Below are 21,929 nucleotides of genomic sequence, written 5' to 3'. Positions count from 1 at the left end.
TTACCAGCCGTTCAGTGGCCCATCACCAGAGGCCAATCCCTGAACTTCTTGTCCGATTAATAAATTTCAAAAAACTAACATACAAATCCATCAACTCTGTTTCACGCTACATCACAAACCTTGTCTCAAAATATCATTCAAACTAGTCTTTCTGCTCCTCCCAGGACCTCCTGCTCTCTAGCTCCCCAGTTACCTACTCCCAATTCTTGCCCCCAGGATTTCTCCAAAAATTCTCCCTTGCTCTGGAACTCCTTGCCCCTATCTCCCACACTGTCCATCTTTTGGCAACCCCTGAAAACTCATCTGTTGAAAATGCCAATATACCTCTGGGATATTGTAATTTGTTAAAAAAAATTGAGATAATATGCATGGACATCGCAGATAGTGATGAAGCCTCACCTGCAGGATGAGTGCTGAAATTTTGTGAAATTTGCTCCCCAGTGGATACCAATTAATTTTGCTGAAATTTCACAGAGGGAAAAATTACAGTTTCAACAAAATTCAGTTAGTCTTCAGCAAAATCTTAGGCCATTTTCAATGAAATGCTATAGAGTGGCACACTTGGGTAACACTAGACAAACTAAACTTTAGAACAGTCTAAGAATGAGTTTATCTTCACACACTTATTTGTGTTGACTTTATGACTGCCTCAACATGATTTTTGGTGGAAAGCTGGTTCACGTAGGAAGATCTCCTGATAGCAAGGCTTCAAGAAAGTCATCTTTGTCATAAGATATTATAAAATGATAAAGTGCTGATTTGATAATGAGGTGCTACACCAAAGAATTACAAGAGATAAAGTGAGGTGTGTGTGGTTAAGAAAAAAAAAAATTCATAATTTGCATTTTGTTATACTGGATTAGCCAATAGCACTAATCACAGACCAAGGGTAAAACAATATCACAGACCAACACTACAGCCTGTGTTCCCTGCACATCCCAACACATACAAGAGCTGCACTCCATGAGTTGCAATAGAGATTGTTCCCATTTGTCACTTGTTTGTATTCAAGCCTTAGAATATGATGATGTCTGTTTTATTACACGTCAAAACAAGGTTAGACTTGGTTGTGTCATTAGATTTTCTTAACCTGTAAGACATCCCTTTAGTGGCCTCCATACTTACAAGGCATTTGGAGGCAGTGGTGTAGAATAGACATAAAGTGCGGATAGGATTCGGAGTGCGTTATTCTCTTCCGAATCAGCTCAAACATCTGAGTGGCACTCTTAGTGTCTATGTGGACCTGTGTAGAGAAAAGTACGCATTCAGAGATTGGTGTAGAGAAAGGAACGCATTCGTTCACCCCCAACCCAATAAAAAAGGAACTGAAATGCTCACCAGCTCAAATCGTTTAGCAAATTCAAGCTCATCTTCATTTCGCAGCATTTCAAAGAAATCTAAATGCCTATTAGTAAAACAGATTACAAGGGTATAATAAAAATGCTTCTGGTGTATTTAGTATTATACATACATAATCTTTATTAATAATCATTCTCTATGATAAAAAGAACAATGCTTTTCCCACACTGTCCTAGATTCTCCTAGATTACCATTAAAAGTGCCGCAAGCAGCAGAACTATTTATACAACTTTACAAAAATGAATGTTGACATTTCTATGAAATGGAAGAACTGATTTGCTGTACGTATTAGTATATTGTTGCCTGTGTTAACATTTGGCATTTAGACAAAAAAGTAATTTTTAATGTTATCAGCCATTTCAGGCTGGGAAGACTCTGAGGAAGACCATCAGAACAAAGTAGCGACTGTGTCCTTCAGGAAGATTGCAGGAGAGGAGACTTGGGGGGTGTAACAAAATCCATCCTCACAACTGCTACTTTATGTCATATATATATTTATATCTAGTTAATATCCTGAGACTAAAGCCTAGTACACACAATCAGAAAATTGTACAAAAAATACCAGTTACGAAGTGATCGTACAATAATCTGATCATTAGTACACAGATATTTGAAGGTACAAGAATGAAAGTTTTTCTCGTACGATACCAGATCGTGCAACTTTTGTTTAATCAATTCGTAACCTCTTTATTTTTGATATGGAGACTAGCATGCAAAAAAAAAAAAAAAAAAAATAGACAATCGTTTGTCCGATATCTTCATCCTGTGATGGAGCTTTAGGCTGGCCATAGCTGGAGTGAATTCTTCACCACCTGTTTTAAACCCATGATTGCCATGCAATGCGCAATCGCAACACAGTAGCATGAGAAATAGACGTTTGAGAAGTGACACTGCCTGGTGATCTTTGACTTCTCCCATGTTGTTCAGGTAGATGTCCATCTGTTAAAGGTTGCATACCCTCACTCTAAACTATCTGAGTTCCCAACTATGAGACATACAATATATAGCAATTCACAAACACAGAAGGAGGAAGCCCCATCCTCAGAAGTGAAGCAACACACCAGACACATTTGCATTTGAGAGACAGCTGAAGACTTCCAGTCCGTGTCTGGACTAATCCAATAAAGAAACAATGTCAGCCACTCTAATCTGCTTAAAACTAGCAAAAAAGTGAAAAGTGCACATTGGCAGGGCAATGTACAAAACTATATATTTACCTGTCAAGTGTCGAATTGTCATGTTCACGGAGTTTATCAATTACTGGTTGAATCCCCAACATTAGAAATTCGTATCTGAGGTGAAGTCGGAAATCCAGGCTTTCCTTGAATACAAACGCAAGTTCTGGGTCAGAAATAGATCTGATATTTCAAAATCAACTATTTTATTAAAAAAAAACAAAAAAAAAAAAACAAAGAACCCTTTAACCATTTTTCGTAGCAGTAGGGGAGAGTAAATGTGAATTTCTGACACCTTCACAAATTAAAGGACGAGTTCACCTTTAAAAAAAAAAAAAAAGTAATAAATGCACATTTTTGCAGGTAAAAAAAAAAGTGCATTTTTTTTATAGGAGCCTGGAAAGCATTGCTGGTGCCTTGCAGGATTCCTGCAGACTGCAGGTGTAAGCTGTCTGCCCGTACATCATACAGGCAGGCAGTTACACAAAGAAGGGGAGCCTCAAACTACTAGAACGTTCAACAGCGCCACTGAGAACTACAAGTCAGCAGCCGCAAAGGATGTCGGTACTTGTAATTCATTCATCCATACAATTCTGAATGAATGACGTGGTCATGTGGGTGGAGCCCTGCATGACTGCGTGCTTTTCAAAAAGTGACAGCTGGTACAGGGAACTTCTCCCTGTAGAGCTGTCACACAGAGGCAGCTGAAGGAGCTAGAACATGTTACATGTTCCACCCTAAAAACGGGTAGAACATGTTCCCAAAGGTGAACTTATCCTTTAATAGTCTGTGCCTAAAGGGCAGGTGTCGACAGAAACTCAAAAGGCTGTCAAGCCCCATCTGTATGGAGGTTGCATTTGCCAGTTTTGCTGAGAACAGAGCAAAATATCCACATAGGACACAGTCCTGCAGAAATGCATTGCACTGAGATCTGCAAAGTAGTAAACACAAACATACAAAGGCTACAACAAGCCGTAGATGAGTTGCTTTTGCGCTACACAGTTCACCCTGATGAAGGCATATCTCTGTTGGCCTCATATGGACAATACATCTACCTTAACTGTTCCATTACCACATCCTAATAGAACAGCATGTGGAGGAATCAGGTGTCTTAAACAGTCCTGTCACTGCAGCACGAAGGACATTGTGCAGAAATTAGTGACCTCGGTGAGTACATATACATTTATACATACACACACATATACATTAATACTTACCACACCTGCTCCTTGGCTCAGAACAGCATTAATGAAGGACATGATGGCAGTCTTAAGGCTCACTTCATCACGGTACCTTCCTGTACTCCGGTCCAGGTCATTAATCAGGGTCTAAAAAGTGTCATAATAAAAAAATGGATTATTTAAGAATCACTGGGTATAGTCTTACTCTAAGTAAAAACTTTAAACACACGTACATTAAAAAAAAAAACAAACAAAAAAAGTACATGGTAAAAAAAAAAAAAATAAAATTATATATATATATATATATATATATATATATATATATATATATACACACACACACACACACACACACACACACACACATATATATATATATATATACATATACACACACACATATATATACACACACACACACACACACACACATACATACATACACACACAGTTTGTGTTACAGTTCAACCACAGTTGGAATAAACATTCATATATATGCTGAGCAAACTGTTGGCGCTACATAAGTCCTGTATAATATATATATATATATATATATATATATATATATATATATATATATATATATAAAAGATTATTCCAACTGTGGTTAAACTGTATCAAATATCAAACTGCGTGTGTCCAAACTTTATCCAAAACGAACAACTTTTTATAACAATGCAAAAAAAAGACAACCAAAAAATAAACCAAAAGTATAATGAGAGCGCTATGCTTATGCTTTCTAACTTACAAAAAAGAATTACAGCTGCCCTGAGTGATGACTCCAATGGCCGTGATTTCAGTATATAGAAAATCAGCTTTAGCAATTTCTGAGTGGAACAAAATTTTTGGACAAACTGTTTACTTATTATAGGAACATAATTCTGATCAATGAACTAATTACTGCCTGTAACAGGCAAAAATGTTTTATGTAGCATCTAATTAGTGGGCAGTGCTCATTATATAAATTACAATGTGCTTCATGACACATAAAAAGCCATAAGTGCAAATTTAATATTTAATTCAAAATCCAAATGAAATAAAATTTTAAATAAAAGCCACGAGTGCAAATTAGAGGGTACTGGTTGCTGACACACAGTACATTCTTTGCTGAGTTCTGCTATTCGCCAAATTCAGTAGAAACGTGCAAAGTATTAATCTGAAGAAAAACCGGCACAAAACTTTGAAAATTCAAAAAACGAACACAAAACATTAACAATTATTACTGAATAGCCACTACAGAGTGTTTTGCAACTGAAGTATGGGAAGGTTTATGAATGCCTATTACAGTGGATATAAAAAGTCTACACACCCCTGTTAAAATGTCAGGTTTGTGTGATGTAAACAAATTAGACAAAGATAAATCATTTCAGAACTTTTTCCACCTTTAATGTGACCTATAAACTGTACAACTCAATTGAAAAACAAACTGAAATCTTTTAGGGGGAGGAAGTAAACAAACTAAAATAATGCGGTTGCATAAGTGAGCACACCCTCTTATAACTGGGGATGTAGCGGTGTTCAGAATTAAGCGATCATATTCAAAATCATGTTATAGGAGTCAGTGCACACCTGCCATCATTTAAAGTGCCTCTGATTAACCCCAAATAAAGTTCAGCTGTTCTAGTAGGTCTTTCCTTACATTTTCTTAGTCGCATCCTACAGCAAAAGCCATGGTCCGCAGAGAGCTTCCAGAGCATCAGAGGAATCTCACTGTTTAAAGGTATCAGTCAAGAAAAGGGTACAAAAGAATTTCCAAGGCATTAGATATGCCATGGAACACAGTGAAGACAGTCATCAATTGGAGAAAATATGGTGCAACAGTGACTTAACCAAGAACTGGACGTCCCTCCAAAATTGATGAAAAGATGAGAAGAAAACTGGTCTGGGAGGCTGCCAAGAGGCTACAGCAACATTAAAGGAGCTGCAGGAATATCTGGCAAGTACTGGCTGTGTGGTACATGTGACAAAAATCTCCAGTATTCTTCATATGTCTGGGCTATGGGGTAGAGTGACAAGACGGAAGCCATTTCCTACGAAGCAAAACATCCAAGCCCGGCTAAATTTTGCAAAAACACATCTGAAGTCTGCCAAAAGCATGTGGGAAAATGTGTTATGGTCTGATGAAACCAAGGTTGAACTTTTTGGCCATAATTACAAAAGATATGTTTGGCGTAAAAACAACACTTCACATCACCAAAAGAACACCATACACCAGTGTCTCAGAACACTATGGATTTTCTAAAGTTGGCACAGTAAGGCCCCATGTACACAGAACACTTCTGAATGATGGAAACTGCTGGAAAACGTAGGTTAAAAAAACGTCTGTTTAGCAGTGTTTGCATAAAGCTTTTATCTGCGTTTGTGTTTAGAGTTTTTTAAAGATAAGCACAGGAGAACCTCCCAAATGCCAAGAATGCACTGAAAAGCGGTAAATTATTAACTATTTCAGACTTTTTCAGAGAAATACAGAGAGTAGAAGCAGAAACAACAGTATGTGTTGAAATTAGCTTAGGTGTGAGTTGCTCATTAACATTTCTTTTGTTTTCAAGGGTGGGATAGGTGTCTGGTGGAGTGAGTCAGGTGGGATAGGTGTCTGGTGGAGTGAGGGTCTGGATGAGGTATTTGAGGTGTGAATGGTCATTAACATATCTTTTGTTTCCAAGGGTAGGAGAGGTCTGAGGTGTGAATTGGTCATTACAATCTGTGACAAGCTTGGTAGGAACATCCTGTTTTCAGTGTTTTGTCCAACCAAGTACCTTGAAAACACTTTGCATGCATTTTTCATAATGAAAAAAGGCTCTGGACAGCATCGGGAACTGGAAGAGTTACAAAAACATTTTCAGACAGAAACACTTCTAAACGAGATTTGCAGCGTCTAGCCACGTTTACAAGCTGCTGCAAACGTGAAGGAGCTGCTGCAAAAAATGCTGAACAGCTCCTAAACGTGAGTTTATCAGCTGCAGTGTATATGAGCCCTGAAAGTTCCAAGCTGAACTATATTTGTCTTTCGGAGCGCTGCAAGGCTATGCATTTCACTCTGCCCCTTGTACTAATGAGGTCATGACAGAGTTAACTATCAACTCATAGTAAAAACCTGAGATCATCAGAAGAGCTCATTATTACAGAGATTTTTTAATATATTGAGAAATCCAAACAACCACTCCTTTATCTCCATGAATAACAGAGCACACCTTTACAGTTCACTCCAAGCCACCATCAACTGAATCAGATGATTAAAAGGCTGTAGGACTCAGAGTCAACAATTTGAATAAGTTCAGAAAGCTATTCTAAGATCTGGTCACATTAGCGCTGGCCACACATGGTACAGTTTGAATGTACATTCTCTTGTAGTTTTACAGATTTAACATGAAGACCTGCCCAAGCAATCAGTGTAGAATATCTAATCAGGTAGGTTTGAAATCTAAGAATTGTACAACAAAAGTATAATATGGAGGCCAGCTTAATTTATCCGGCCCCTCCTGGTGACCCTTTAACTGGGTCTTAATACTGAAAGATGGGGCAGACTTCTGGATCATGTGATTACTGTGATTGGCTGTCAAAGTGGTCACATGATCAGAAGGCTCCCAATCACAATCAGAGACCAGTGTGTGAGAGCTTGGGCAAACCAGAGGGACAGAAATAGTTTTGGCTCTGAGATGCACAACACAAAACTATTTGAGCCAAGAAAAGAATGCTCCCCCATTTAAAGGAACATCACTTTGTCTTACCTGGAAGCGCGTTCTCTCACTGGCATATTTCTGGTAGTGCACCATGGCTTCTAGAACTTTCTTGTGTCCTCCAGGGACTAAGCAAACAGCACCCATAATTTCCAACACAGCCACCTTAGTTTTGATGTTCTCAGTTGCCAGACTCTGAGCGATCACATTAATGCTCTCCAAATGGGCCAAGACATGAGCCCGTCCCTGAGAGTTGTTCATCAGCGCCTTAATGCAGCCGATGAGAGAGGTATGTATTTGAGACTCTGCTATTTCATAGTCCATGTTTTTAAGGAAGTTCAAAATGCACGTTAAACCATCCATCTCAATAAATCTGGTGACGAACCTGAAAAAGAAAAAAAAAAAAGCGAATAAAGTAACAAAAAAAGCCAATGATTATAAATGATAGGTTGGAAGGGTTCATTCACATCAGATGCGCTGGGGTGCATTTGTGAACACATTCCTGATGCATGGCAATAAAAAAAAAGAAAGAAAAAAAAGATTCCCTATGAATGCAGTTCACACCAGATTGTTGTGCTACATATACCCAGCGCTGAAAAAAAGTACAAGCAGCATGAACGTGTTCAAAAGCACAATGCACTGCTATTCAAAAGACTGCTTTAAATAAAGTACTGGTATACTCCGTAAAAAAAAAAAAATTGGAACGTGTGTAAAACGGACACAAACGCATTACAAAAATGTTATGCAAAGCGCAAAGTTAGCGTGAATCTCTCATAACAGGATGCCTTTAATGTCAAATTGTGAATACACATTCAGAGTAAAGCAACAGGTTTGTTATGATCCCCTAAATGGCATCATCATATTTTTTTACCTTCCCTTTGCTGTCCGGCCTCTCAGTTCAGCCATTGGAGTATGTAGATATGTGTGTCACTTCCAGGTATGAAAGCGCATGTGACAGTTCGATGCCAACTATTGCTGTGACATGGAAAATCCATAGCCCTGTGTAAGATACCACTCAGAGACACATAACTTTGCCTACTGTTACCATGTTCTTTTTACCTGTTATCTGAATGGGCTAATCAAGGTTCGAACCAGCTCAAATGTCCCTTTGTGTACTTTAAGAGCACCGGGCTCAGTCATTGTGAAGTTACAGTAAGTACGGAAAATGAGGCAACTACAGATCCTTATTTAAGGACCCTTTCACATAGGCGGTCTGTTTTTTTCATCGGTTCAGTCACGTTTTTTTTCCAAGAAAAAGATCCGTTTACATCAGTTTTTTGTCCGTTTACATCAGTTTTTTGTCCGTTTACATCTCTTTTTTTTTGATCGTTTACATCAGTTTTTTTTATAGGGTTTTCTTCCGTAAAAAAAACAAAAAAAAAACGGATGTCAACAGATGAGGACATTAACGTATGCAAACAGATGATCATCCATTTACATCCACTAGGCCATAGAAATACATGTCCATAAACAGACAGATGAAAAACGGACATACGGAACACCCATGTGAAAGGGGCCTAAGCTTCTTCACAATAAGGATTGTCCTTCACTAAAAGAGGCTCTAGGATGCCCTTCTTTCCTTAAGACATTAAAATGGAACTTCACTCTCTCAATCAACATGGACTATTTTTAATACTTATGCTGCTAGCATTAGTAATTAGATAGGAATGTATATCATATTTATTTGTTCTAAACCTTTTTTTTTTACATTTTTTAAGTTACTTCCTGGTTTCATACATCCCAGCAGACTTCAAGAGGGGAGGGAGGGTTCTCAGCTCAGCCAATTCCTGAGCTAAGGGCAGACAGATTCAAGGAAGTAAATACTACATGATTCATCTGCCCTTACTACAGATGACCACTGCCAGAAATGCCAGGGGGTGTTTTTCAAAATGATTTCACAGCAAAATAAAGCATGGAGACATGAATGGATGGGGGATGGAATGGAACGAATATGGATATTGAATGGATTCAATATACTTTGAATATTAATAATAAATTACATTGCATTATTTTGGTTTGTGGTGTTTAGATGCAGTACAGTTCCACTTCAAGTTTTTTTTATTGCACTCTGTGACCCTATAAGATTCCTTCACTCTTTGTCCCCCCATAGGAAGAAATTGGACATCCCAATCCCCTAATCGCTTCCTCTTTTTGTCCTGTTCACCAGCATCGCACGAATGGGGGGTGGAAATGACCTCAATGGAGGGACAAAGAGCAATAACATTTCTGATCACTTTCCACTTTATTCAAAGCAGAGCACCAAAATACGTCTGGGCTGGAGTTGAATTTTAATCATGATTTATAACACAAATAAAATCACAGGAAAACCTTTGCAGGATGACTGTACTAAATCCTAACAGCTCACCCAACCTAGTTCAGCTATATTTTCTTGTTCATATCTTAGATCAGTGGACATCAGGATCCAGGAATTTTGCTCCTTGCAGTGCTGTGTATCCTCCATCCTCCCTAACAGAACAGTCATCAACCTGCAGGCTGCAAATAGAAAGTTTTTCCCATTACTGCCTGTGGAGACTAGGCTTTACATCTTCAGCATCATGTAGCCTCAGGATCTCAGAAGGGGACCAGAACACTGCAATGTGTAGGTCACAGCTACTGCAACTGGTGGCCAGCTCATCTAAGATATGTATAGGGGGGTATAGATATGACAAGCAGGGTAAATGAGGGCTGCTTGCAAGAATATTCTCTTTTATTAACAGAACCAAGCATTTATAAGCCAGTACACACTATTCGCCTCCATGCACACTGGCATTTAAGCTCCTAGAAGCAATTTGCAGCATATTTTTTTCTGCTCGTAGAAGCTACATAGTGTTCTCCTATGTGTCCATGCACACTACTTTAGGCTATTAGCATTTTTTGAGCTTTAGTGTCTAGAAGCAGAAAAATTTTTTTTTTGTAGAGTTTTTTGGAGTATTTTTTCAGCAGAAAAAAAATGCTAAACGCTACTAAAATGCTCCCAACTGCTTTTTTTCCCTATACATGTACTGTAAAAACGCTAATAAACCGCTTATGCTCCTAAACGTTTCTGAACGTTACTCTAAGCTACTAAAATAGGTCATTACCAGCGGGGTTTATTTCAGCATTTTTTGAGCTTAAAGAAAACCGCTGGTGTGCATGGAGCCTTCATAAATATTTGAGAAGAGCTCACCTCATGGGTTTTGTCCTCAGTGCAGTTTTTAGGCTCTCTATGGTTTTGTTTCTTTCATATTCATCTTCCTTCTCCATTGCCAGCAACGTTCTCCTCTGAAACAAGGGAATAAAGGAGGTTAATTGCTTGTTCATTAACACTAACTTTGTAAAAAGCAAACCATATAATGCACACTGGGAACAGATGAAGAAGTGCCAAGATTTTAGAGCCAAAATTATTCTATTAAAAATAAAAACTTCAGCAACATTACTGACTATATTTAAAACAGTTTAAAAATGACATTATAGACCACTGATGCTGATGTCCATAGTCTGTGAATGGGTTGTGCCTTTATGTGGCTTGAGGCACCAGTAGCTGCATGCAGCAGCTGTATGGATACAACCACTGGTCCCAATTTGGCAGGGGTGCGGGTGTCCCCACTGCAGCTGCGTCCCTGTACACTTGCATGGTCTGCCAGCACCTGGAGGCTGAAGTCACATAAACACACAACCTATTCATGGACTACAAGTCTCAGCACCCAAATGGTAGCGGACACAAGGATTGTACTTTCAGTAATCACTTGTCTTGCTAACATTTATAGTATTTGTATAAAGCAGGCAACACTAGATGTGGACCGAGTCGCTGTCTCATCCAGGCTGCTGCGGGCCCACCATTTAGGAGCTGGATCTTTCATCCAGCCTTCACCGATGTAACTATCACAGCAGAGAGAAGAGCAGGAGGCAGAACAGTTGTGTGCAGAGTTGAAGACACCGCAGTGCTGAACAGAGGGCGGGAGCAGGAGCTGAACCTGCGGAAGTTAACTTTCCAAGTTAACCAGCAGGTGACTGGTTGCTAGGTGGTCCTAGAAACCAATCACGAGCTTGTTAATATGAAACATTAACTGCAGAAGCTCCTGCTCCTACCCTCTAATCAGCGCTGCCGTGACTTCCATTTGTGTGACCGAATGAGGTAGGAAGGGGCCAGAGGTGCAGGGGGCCGTGTGATGTGAAGGGGTGCCAGAGGTGCAGGGGGCCGTGTAATGTGAAGGGGGTCAGAGGTGCAGGGGGCCATGTAATGTGAAGGGGGGCCAGAGGTGCAGGGGGCCATGTAATGTGAAGGGGGGCCAGAGGTGCAGGGGGCCGTGTAATGTGAAGGGGGCCAGAGGTGCAGGGGGCCGTGTAATGTGAAGGAGGGCCAGAGGTGCAGGGGGCCGTATAATGTGAAGGGGGGGCCAGAGGTGCAGGGGGCCATGTGATGTGAAGGGGTGCCAGAGGTGCAGGGGGCCGTGTAATGTGAAGGGAGGCCAGAGGTGCAGGGGGCCGTGTAATGTGAAGTGGGGTCAGAGGTGCACGGGGCCGTGTAATGTGAAGGGGGGTCAGAGGTGAAGGGGGTCGTGTAATGTGAAGGGGTCAGAGGTGAAGGGGGTCAGAGGTGCAGAGGGCCGTGTAATGTGAAGAGGGGCCAGAGGTATGCATCTTAGTATTAAAAGTTTGCAGATTGAAGAGTTAAGATTCTCCCCATTTCTGCCACGTCGTTTACTACTATGCTGTGAATATTCTGCTTTTCTATTTACAATACACACAGATGAATCGGTCAGCAGAGAGACACTGCTTCTGTGTTCTAGCTCAGAGCTGTATGTATTTTCAATTAGAGGCAGTCAAAAAGTGAGAGTCTATATTAAATGTTTTGTTATCGATAATTTAAAAATATTTTTCAATGCATTTTTCATGGCCAAAAATATGGATTGAAAAATGTTTAATACCCTGATTTACATAAATGTTTATTTTATAGGCAAAAAAAAATAATTTTACAATCTTCTGTACAACCCATATTTTGGAAACGTCCTTGAAAAGGCTTCTTCCCTTCTTCCACCAAGATGATATATGATGCTTAGTCCCTATTAAGACACTACAGTTTATGCTGCTAATATGGCATGAAACACAATGTCATCTCAGATTATTAAAGACTAGGCAGAACGGGATCTGAGACTCGGAGCAGATGGTGGAGAAATATCGTGGGACTTGTTCAGGAATGGTGACCACAGTCGCTGCAGTAATTAAGCTCTGAATCACTTCAGACTCTTTAAAAAGTAAGTAAATACGTATATCCATCGTCATTCAGACTCAAAGGACTTGACCAGAGTGCAAAGACACAAAGTTTTAATGTGTGATATTCTGCTGGAACCTTTCCTGAAAAAAAAGTTCTAATACATAACTCAATATTATAAAATCATTCATAAGGCTTGGTTCAGATCTGTGCGGGTGGTGCGTTGCGGGACCCTCACAAATACCTGCAGCCGCACCACCCACAAAGAGGGTCCCGCATTCATTCTAATGGCACGCTGCCCACACTGGAAATCGCACCCGTACTGGGAACCTTTCCCAAGCAGTACATGTGAACCAGGGGTAAGTCTTAATCTTATCCTTTTTATTTTTAAATAAAAGAAAAGCAGAAATGTATAAACTGGTGGAAAAATGAAGAATATCAATTCATAGCTTCCAAGTCAGCCAACATTTTACTTTAAATCCAAATTCCTTTTAAATCAGTTACAGTAGTATGAAACTACTTTTTTTTTGGTGAAGCAAAGGAGGCCATGAGCTAAGGGTTAACAAATTGTATCGTAAGCCAGTCCTTAGATGCAGTGGCTTGATCCTGCCAGTAAAACTTCCTGTGGCAGGGAAACACGCATTCATTGTACTGTATCTATTAGAGTGGTAGCGTTGTCACCCTAGGAAAGAAGAATGTTAGAACTACAGAATACCTCCAGCTGTTCTCATCTCCATAACAGAGAGGCATTCTGTAGGCTCACTGGGATTCTGGCAGGGTTTTTTTTTTTTTTTTGGGGGGGGGGGGGGGGAGTTAACAGGGTTAGCCTTGTGCCGATTACTGCATGGTTCCATGATCTCAGCTCAAGATATTTCTGGGGGGAAAGTGGAAGCCTCACACAGTACAGCAAAAACATTTTATTTGTAAAGCATTAAGGCACCTTCACACTAGAAACTGCACATGTACTGCGTGTTTTTTCTTTGCACATATACATGCATCTGATGCACATTTTTATATGCATTTGCATGCAGTTGATGCGCATTTTTCTATCTGCATTTGTCCTGTGAGGTCAGATCCTTCTTTCTTTCCTTGCGCAACTGCGATGCGTTGCAGTGTGATTGCATGCATTTACATGTGTTTCTGTGCATTTTTATGTGTTTGCGGTGCACAAAAATGCAGCACGCTCTACTTTTTTTTTTTTTTTTTTACTGCACTGCAATGGTGTGAACTATGCCCATAGGATAGCCTGGATTTTGGACTGCAGTCAAAAAATGCATCCAACTGCACCTGGTAAGAAAGGGCCCTTATTTTAAACAAATCAAATCCTTCTATAAGACCTTTTATTAGTAGACAATCACACATTTTTTTTTTAAAGTCCATCACCAAATAAAAAAAATACTTGGATGTTTTATGCCGTTTTGGTACTGTCAGCCTGAGGAAAAAAAAAAAAAACTCCACAAAAAGGCAGAAAAGCAACCAGTTCTAATTTTAGAATATAAACAATAAGCAACACAATTAGAATTCCAGGGGAATGAACAATGAAAGGTATGGATTATCATGATCAACATCGTATTAGGTGTATTTTTATAGTGAGGAAAAAAAAAAAAAGATCATATATATATATATATATATATATATATATATATATACACATATATATATATATACACACATATATATATACACACACACACACACACATATATATATATATACACACACATATACACACATACACACACACACACACACACACACACACACACACACACACACACATATATATATCTCAAACAGAGCCCTGAACAAATCTCAAATCTAACAAGGAAAACAGGAGGAGAAAGCACTTGGGTTCTATTGTATTGCCAGAGCGGCCCCATGGTAATATGTGGGGACAGCTGTCAGCAGAGGTACAATGCAGTCCTGTGCCCTGCAGGGATGGCTGCCCACTGATGTCATTTATTCCATCACGCCCTGCAACATTCAACAAAAGCAGCACAGAGGAAGGAGACTTTAATCTCCCTAATACCCGGCTGCTGAATGTATAGATGGCTGCTCACCCATTAGCCAAGGAGGGATCAATACACTGCTAACCATGTATGTTGCATGGCTGGGACAGACAAATCCGACTTTTTACAGAAGTAGGACAAATTTATTTTTTGGATAACTTAAAGTGGCTGTAAAGGCACAAGGTATTTTACCTTCATGAATTCTATGCATGAAGGTAAAAAAAATCTGTGTGCAGCATCACCCCCAGCCCCCCCCCCCCCCCCCAATACTCACCTAAGCCCCCTCTCAATCAAGCGATGTGCACTGGAGTCTCGGCTATCTCGGGACTCCGTGTTCTCATTGGCTGAGACAGAAGCGAGAGCAATTGGCTCCCACTGCGGTCAGTCACAGCCAATGAGAAGAAAGAGGGGGCAGGGCCAAACCACAGCTCTATGTGTCAATAGACTCACGGAGCAGCGGGTGCCCCCATAGAAAGCTGCTTGCTGTGGGGGCACCGGACAGGAAGGAGGGGCCAGGAGTGCATGCAGGGCACCCAAGAAGAGGAGGATCTGGGCTGCTCTGTGCAAAACTACTGCACACACCAGGTAAGTATAGCCCTGATTGTTATTTTTTCATTACAAAAAAAAAGCCTTTAGAATCACTTTAAAGTGGTTGCAAGCCCTTACATATGCCCAGTGACGTGATGGGCCACAGGTTATACAGAGATGAAACAAATTCTCTACATAAGTTGTACCCGTTTATTTGCAGCCATTTCTCCTGTACAGCCTTGATCTCAGAGATGGAAAGGATTTTTCACATGCAGCTCTGAGAGCTGATTACTGATTGGAGAGAAGGGACACATCCCCCTTCACACAACTCACAGGAACAGAGCTGAGGCTGTCAATCTGCTGGAGCTCCCTCCTCTGTCACCATTTTAGCTCTTGGTGTCAGGAAAACTTGTGAGAAGTGACTCATACTGATAATAGTAAAGAGGAAGCAGAGAGAAATGACACAGAGTGCTTTGGAGAGAAGCAAGAAATATGTGCTTTGTTCGGATTTCATGTCTGAAGTTTACAACCACTTTAACGGCTTCCCATCCATCCACTGCCTATAGACAGTGAATGGGAAGCCACGCCGATGCAGGCTAACAGACCTGTACATCAGCATTGTAGGCTCCTGCACAGCTCACAGAGCACACACCCGGGAAGCCCAATGATCCACAAGTCTCCCGAACACAGTGGATCACATTACCACAGCAATACCAAGTGTAAGTAAGCATCAGTTCTCTCTGCTCTCAGTGTGTGAGCCAAGAGAAGCGATGCTGCAGCCCGTGAGTGTACAGCAGGCTGTCAGGCTGCTTGTACACTCACAGACTGCAGTGCCTGATATCCAGCTCTAGTGTCCCTGATTATTGCCCCTGTATTCCTGATCACTGCCCCAGTGTAGTCCTAACAAAACATGCACCCAGCACCTGTCACCTGTCCTAGTGCTCAAAAAAAATACTGCCATACCGGTGCCCTGATCACCTCCATATGCCATACCAGCACCCCGATCACTGCCATAGCCCATACCAGCGTCCCGATCACTGCCATAGCCCATACCAGCGTCCCGATCACTGCCATAGCCCATACCAGCGTCCTGATCACTGCCATAGCCCTACCAGCGTCCTGATCACTGCCATAGCCCATACCAGCGTCCTGATCACTGCCATAGCCCACACCAGCGTCCTGATCACTGCCATAGCCCACACCAGCGTCCTGATCACTGCCATAGCCCACACCAGCGTCCTGATCACTGCCATAGCCCACACCAGCGTCCTGATCACTGCCATAGCCCACACCAGCGTCCTGATCACTGCCATAGCCCACACCAGCGTCCTGATCACTGCCATAACCCACACCAGCGTCCTGATCACTGCCATAGCCCACACCAGCGTCCTGATCACTGCCATAGCCCACACCAGCGTCCTGATCACTGCCATAGCCCACACCAGCGTCCTGATCACTGCCATAGCCCACACCAGCGTCCTGATCACTGCCATAGCCCACACCAGCGTCCTGATCACTGCCATAGCCTATACCAGCGTTCTGATCACTGCAATAACCTATACCAGCGTTCTGATCACTGCAATAACCTATACCAGCGTTCTGATCACTGCAATAACCTATACCAGCGTTCTGATCACTGCCATAGCCTATACCAGCGTTCTGATCACTGCCATAGCCCATACCAGCGTCCTGATCACTGCCATAGCCCATACCAGCGTCCTGATCACTGCCATAGCCCATACCAGCGTTCTGATCACTACCATAGCCTATACCAGCGTTCTGATCAAACCCCATATGTCATACCAGTGTCTGGCATTTCAGGGTCTCAACTGATCAATTTTCAGATATATATCCCATAGTTTGTAGACAGACTAAATAATATACACCGTTTATGGTTATTTTATACCCCCAAAATTGTAGCAGAATAAATTTTGGTCTGTATGTATGAAGAAAAATTATTTGCAAAATTTTAAAACAAAAACTAAGCAATTTTTTTACTTTTCTGTATTTTTTCATTTATATAGCAAAAATTAAAAAACCCAGTGGTGATCAAATACCACCAAAAGAAAGCTCTATTTTTGTGTAAAAAAAATTATACAACTTTAATTTGGGTACAGTGTTGCATGACCGTGCAATTGTCATTCAAATTGTGACAGTGATGAAAGCTGAAAATTGGCCTGGACTGAAAGGGGGTGAAAGTGTCCAGACTTGAAGTGGCTAAAGAGACCCTGTAACCAACTTTAAAAATTGCAGGCAAAGTACAGGGGAGAAAAATCAAGCAATTAAAGTGCTTACTTTCAGTGTTTTTCCCTTCCATAAACAATGTTTTTTTTATTAGCCTGCAATGAGCCTCTTAATTTGCCAACTATTTGACTACACCAAAAGAGACAGTTCCCTAGCACAAGCCCTTCTTCATTGCACATCCTATCCCACTCCTTTTTTCTTGTTGAAAGCTCTTAGGTCTTACCCAAATACAAAATGTAAAAAAACAAAAAAACAAAAAACAAAACAAAAAAAAAAAACAACCTCTTGGGGAAAAACAAAATTCTTCTATGCTCCCACATTCAACATGGTCACTGGCTACTGGGAACAGGGTCTCTAGCTACTGGGAGTACTGTGGCTTTGCCCATCATCATAGACATAATAGTTATGGGTGCGATACTGTTTTCAATCAGATGGCCATTGTCTGGAACACCAAGGCCCCTTTCACACAGGCAGCATCCATTCTGATCAGCAGACGGTCTGTGAACAGATCCACAGCTGAACTGGAGCAGAACAGAACAGATGTCAGCTTTTTCCTGTATCTTGCAACTGATTCATGTTAGGTCTATTAACAGGCAGATATAAACAGACATGTATCCATTTCCGTCCTAGTAACTTGGAGCAATTACGTTTAGGTCTGAATCAAGGATGTAAACTTTTTTTTGTTTTTTCCGGAGCTACGATGGACTCTAAGGTAGCTAGATGTAAATGGGCACATGACATGAGCCTTACAATGAGAAAAGAGGATCAGCAAGGACATGAAGTAAAATCTGCATATGGAAGGAACAAACATGGCTGACCCCATATAGATCTAGAAATACAAAGTATACATAGAAACAGGGCATTTAAAAATGTTCACACTGTGCTAAGAAATAACTGAATCTTATTTATTTAGAAACGGAAAAATTACTACAGTTGCTCTTTGGGGTTTCCATGAACATTAAATGATTGCCTCTGCATGACTAATGGCTCCCTCACATATGAGCAACCCTTCCCAGGCCAACCATTCTGAAGGGAGATATCAATGGGTCAAGCTGGCTGATCCCTACGGTCCTCTTGAGGGAATCTTGGCACAGGCATTGCTTGATCATTGTGTAGACAGTCTATACACACAGCTTTTAGGAAAGGACTCTGTGCATTCCTATCATACATGCCCCATTAAACTTTTGTCTGTCTACCGCTAGCTTTAGAACCAGTAAAACACCTTGAAGATAACTGACCAGAATCAAACCCTTGAGCCATTGTTCATTCATTGACACAGGGGTCTCCAAACTAGTGCCCTACTATCGGTGTCAGTGGGGGGAACTATGCCCCACTATTGCTTACAGTGGGGGGGAATAATGCCCCACAGGCTGGATAAAAGCAAGCAAAGGGCCAGAGTTTGGAGACCACTGACCTAACATGTAGTCTTCCATGGAAAGTGACCTTCACACCATAATCAGTTTATCTCCATTATTTCACTGCAGCCCATACCTGATCCGGTTTAACGTTTCAACCTCCACGAGCCCTTTCTGGTCTCTTAATACCATTTTCACAATTCCTGACATGAGGAGATCATGAAACTATGGCTTCAAAATAATCTATATCATGAAGACTTCGTATGGTCCTAAAAAGCTGGGAACACATGCTCCAAATAAATTCCTGCAGAGCCGACCAACATTCGGACCATGTGTACAGCGGTCCTTCCGACAAAAGCCAGTCTATTTTCCTGTCAGAACACAAAGGCACAGCAGGTGAGATCGCTCCATCAACATCACTTAGTACAGCGATCTCTCAGTTTTTTTTGTCGTTCAGTCCGCTGGGTTGAACGAAAAAACCTGAAAGCATGTACCAGGCTTTACTGCAGAGAGCCATATACAGCCGTGGCAAAAGTTTTGAGAATGACAGAAATATTACATTTCACAAAGACTGCTGCTTCAGTTTTTTTATCTTTTTGTCAGAGGTTACAATGGTATACTGAAGTATAATTACAAGCATTTCATAAATGTCAAAGGATTTTATTGACAATTACATTAAGATAATACAAAGAGTATAATCAATGTTTGGCGTTTGTGAGAATTTGTGGGCTTTTTTTTTTGTTCACCCACCTCTTGAGGATTGACAAGTTCTCAATGGGATTAAAGTCTGGGGAGTTTCCTGGCCAAGGACCCAAAATGTTGATGTTTTGTTCCCAAGCTTATTAGTTATCACTTTTTCCTTATGACAAGGTGCTCCATGATGCTGGAAAAGGCATTGTTCGCCAAACTGTTCTTGGATGGTTGGGAGAAGTTGCTCTCAGAGGATGTTTTTGTACCATTCTTTATTCATGGCTGTGTTCTTAGGCAGAATTGTGAGTGAGCCCACTCCCTTGGCTGAGAAGCAGCCCTACACATGAATGGTCTCAGGATGCTTTACTGTTGGCATGATGACACAGGACTGATGGTACCGCTCACCTTTTCTTCGCCGAACAAGGTTTTTTCCAGATGTCCCAAACAACAGGAAAGGGGATTCATCAGAGAAAATGACTTTACTCCAGTCCTCAGCAGTCCAATCCCTGTACCTTTTGCAGAATATCAGTCTGTCCCTGATGTTTTTCCTGGAGAGAAGTGGATACGTTGTTGCCTTTCTTGACATCAGGCCATCCTCCAAACGTCTTCCCCTCACTGTGCATGCAGATGCACTCCCACCTGCCTGCTGTCATTCCTGAGCAAGCTCTGGACTGGTGGTGTCCAGATACCGCAGCTAAATCAGCTTTAGGAGACGGTCCTAGCGCTTGCTGGACTTTTTTGGGTGCCCTGAAGCCTTCTTCACAACAATTGAACTTCTCTTCTTGGAAGTTCTTGATGATCCGATAAATGATAGATTTAGGTGTAATCTTAGTAGCAGCAATATTCTTACCTGTGAATACCTTTTTGCACAAAACAATGATGACTGCATGTGTTTCCGTGCAGGTAACCATGGTTAACAGAGAAAGAACAATGATTTCAAGCACCACCCTCCATTTAGAGCTTCCAGTCTGTTACTCTAACTCAATCAGCATGAAAGAATGATCTCCAGCCTTGTCCTGGTCAACACTGACACCTGTGTTACTGAGAGACTCACTGACATGATATCAGCTAGTCTTTTTCTGGCAGGGCTGAAATGCAGTGGAAATGTTGAAATTGTGGAAATGAAGTTTATTTTCATGTCAGAGAGGGACTTTTCAATCAATTGTAATTCATCTGAACACTCTTCATAACATTCTGGAGTATATGCAAATTGCTATCATAAAAACTGATGCAGCAGACTTTCTGAAAATTAATATTCGTGTCATTCCCAAAGCTTCTGGCCACAGCTGTAGAAGCTTGCCAGACTCCTCTGGTAACTGACAGTTAGAACAAAGGGCTAAAGTCTGAAAAATTACATACTGCTACAACAGAGTTGTGAATCTGCTTTGGTTATTTGCATAGTCTTTTTTTATCCAATCATCAGGTATACAGTATTCCTAGTATAAGGAAGCCCATAGATGATTTGATTTTCTTTCCTTCCACCACGTGGTGGAAATAAAAATCGCTTGATTCCTCAATCACAGTCAGTGTTGATGGGGGGGAATGCCTTACGCAGCACTATTGTGCTTTGCCAGCGGGGGGTGAGGTGCAGGGAACATTTCCAGTCACCAGACCACAATGATTAGTGCTGGAGGCTGCCCCTGACAGTAACTGTTACTAAAAAAAAAAAATCTGACAGGATAGTTGTATCCAAGTGAATGTATGGATCGACTTGTGTACAATCAGCCTGCCCCTCCCTGCTGAAGTGGCCGAATTTTGATCCATGTATGGCCCGCGTAAAAGTTCACCTTTTGACAAAAAAATAATAAATGCACATTTTTTTTGCAGGTAAAAAATGTGAATTTATTATTTTTTGTTTTGGGAGACAGTAAAGCATTCCACCAGCAATCAGCAGATCTCCTGCAGACCTGTCAGTATATCTGCTTGCCCGTATGGGATGTACGGGCAAGCAGATATGCTGACAGGAAAAACCAATGAACTACCACAATGCTCACAGAGCAGTTGTAGTTCATTGAGAACTACAAGTCACTTAAAATGTTACTAAACCCACAACAGTAAAATTAGACTTGTTATGCAAGAAAAGCATGCTTGTTATACTTACTCTGGAACCTAAGGGGTTATTCATCCACACTGTGTAAAAAGGCTGTTTGATCCTGTCTTCTCTGATCCTTCTCTTCTTTCACTGTCCCCAATCCACCTGCTGATAGTACAGAGCCCTAGGAGACTCACATACTCAGTTTAGTATGTATTGCTAGAGAGTTTTCTTTGGGAAGGTGCATGGGATCAGCACAGGGCCAATTAGCACTGTCCAGACAGAGAGTCAGGTGTTATGCAGCTTCATAGGACATTCAGAGGAGAATGAAACTCCTCCTACAATCTTTAACCCGTGCTCAGCTGCACAATGACAGAAGTCGCAAGACTGCTCTATACTGCTGATGAGAAAATGTATTTAGCAGTTTATATATACACTACAATAACTGCATTTTGATATTCTGTGTACTGTGGGAGACCAGATATAGT

The 21,929-nt window shown here is 41.1% G+C and overlaps 1 protein-coding gene across 3 annotated transcripts in view; it reads right to left on the bottom strand.

Annotated features, from left to right (window-relative positions):
• The window catches only part of DAAM1 (dishevelled associated activator of morphogenesis 1), a 268,997-nt gene that overhangs the window by 74,095 nt on the left and 172,973 nt on the right, over positions 1-21,929 (bottom strand). For all 3 annotated transcript variants that reach the window (XM_089676532.1, XM_089676535.1, XM_089676533.1), the window contains 6 exons: positions 10,559-10,653; positions 7,444-7,777; positions 3,752-3,862; positions 2,577-2,680; positions 1,339-1,405; positions 1,126-1,243 (listed from right to left, as the gene is read on the bottom strand). In XM_089676532.1, coding sequence (XP_089532658.1) covers positions 1,126-1,243; positions 1,339-1,405; positions 2,577-2,680; positions 3,752-3,862; positions 7,444-7,777; positions 10,559-10,653 — 829 coding nt within the window. The remainder of the gene's footprint in view (positions 1-1,125; positions 1,244-1,338; positions 1,406-2,576; positions 2,681-3,751; positions 3,863-7,443; positions 7,778-10,558; positions 10,654-21,929) is intronic.

Source organism: Staurois parvus, unplaced genomic scaffold (assembly GCF_062004578.1).
Source record: "Staurois parvus isolate SC_StPar_1 unplaced genomic scaffold, SC_StPar_1.0 ptg000171l, whole genome shotgun sequence".
Lineage (NCBI taxonomy): Eukaryota > Metazoa > Chordata > Amphibia > Anura > Ranidae > Staurois > Staurois parvus.
This window is presented reverse-complemented; position numbering and strand designations above follow the sequence as displayed.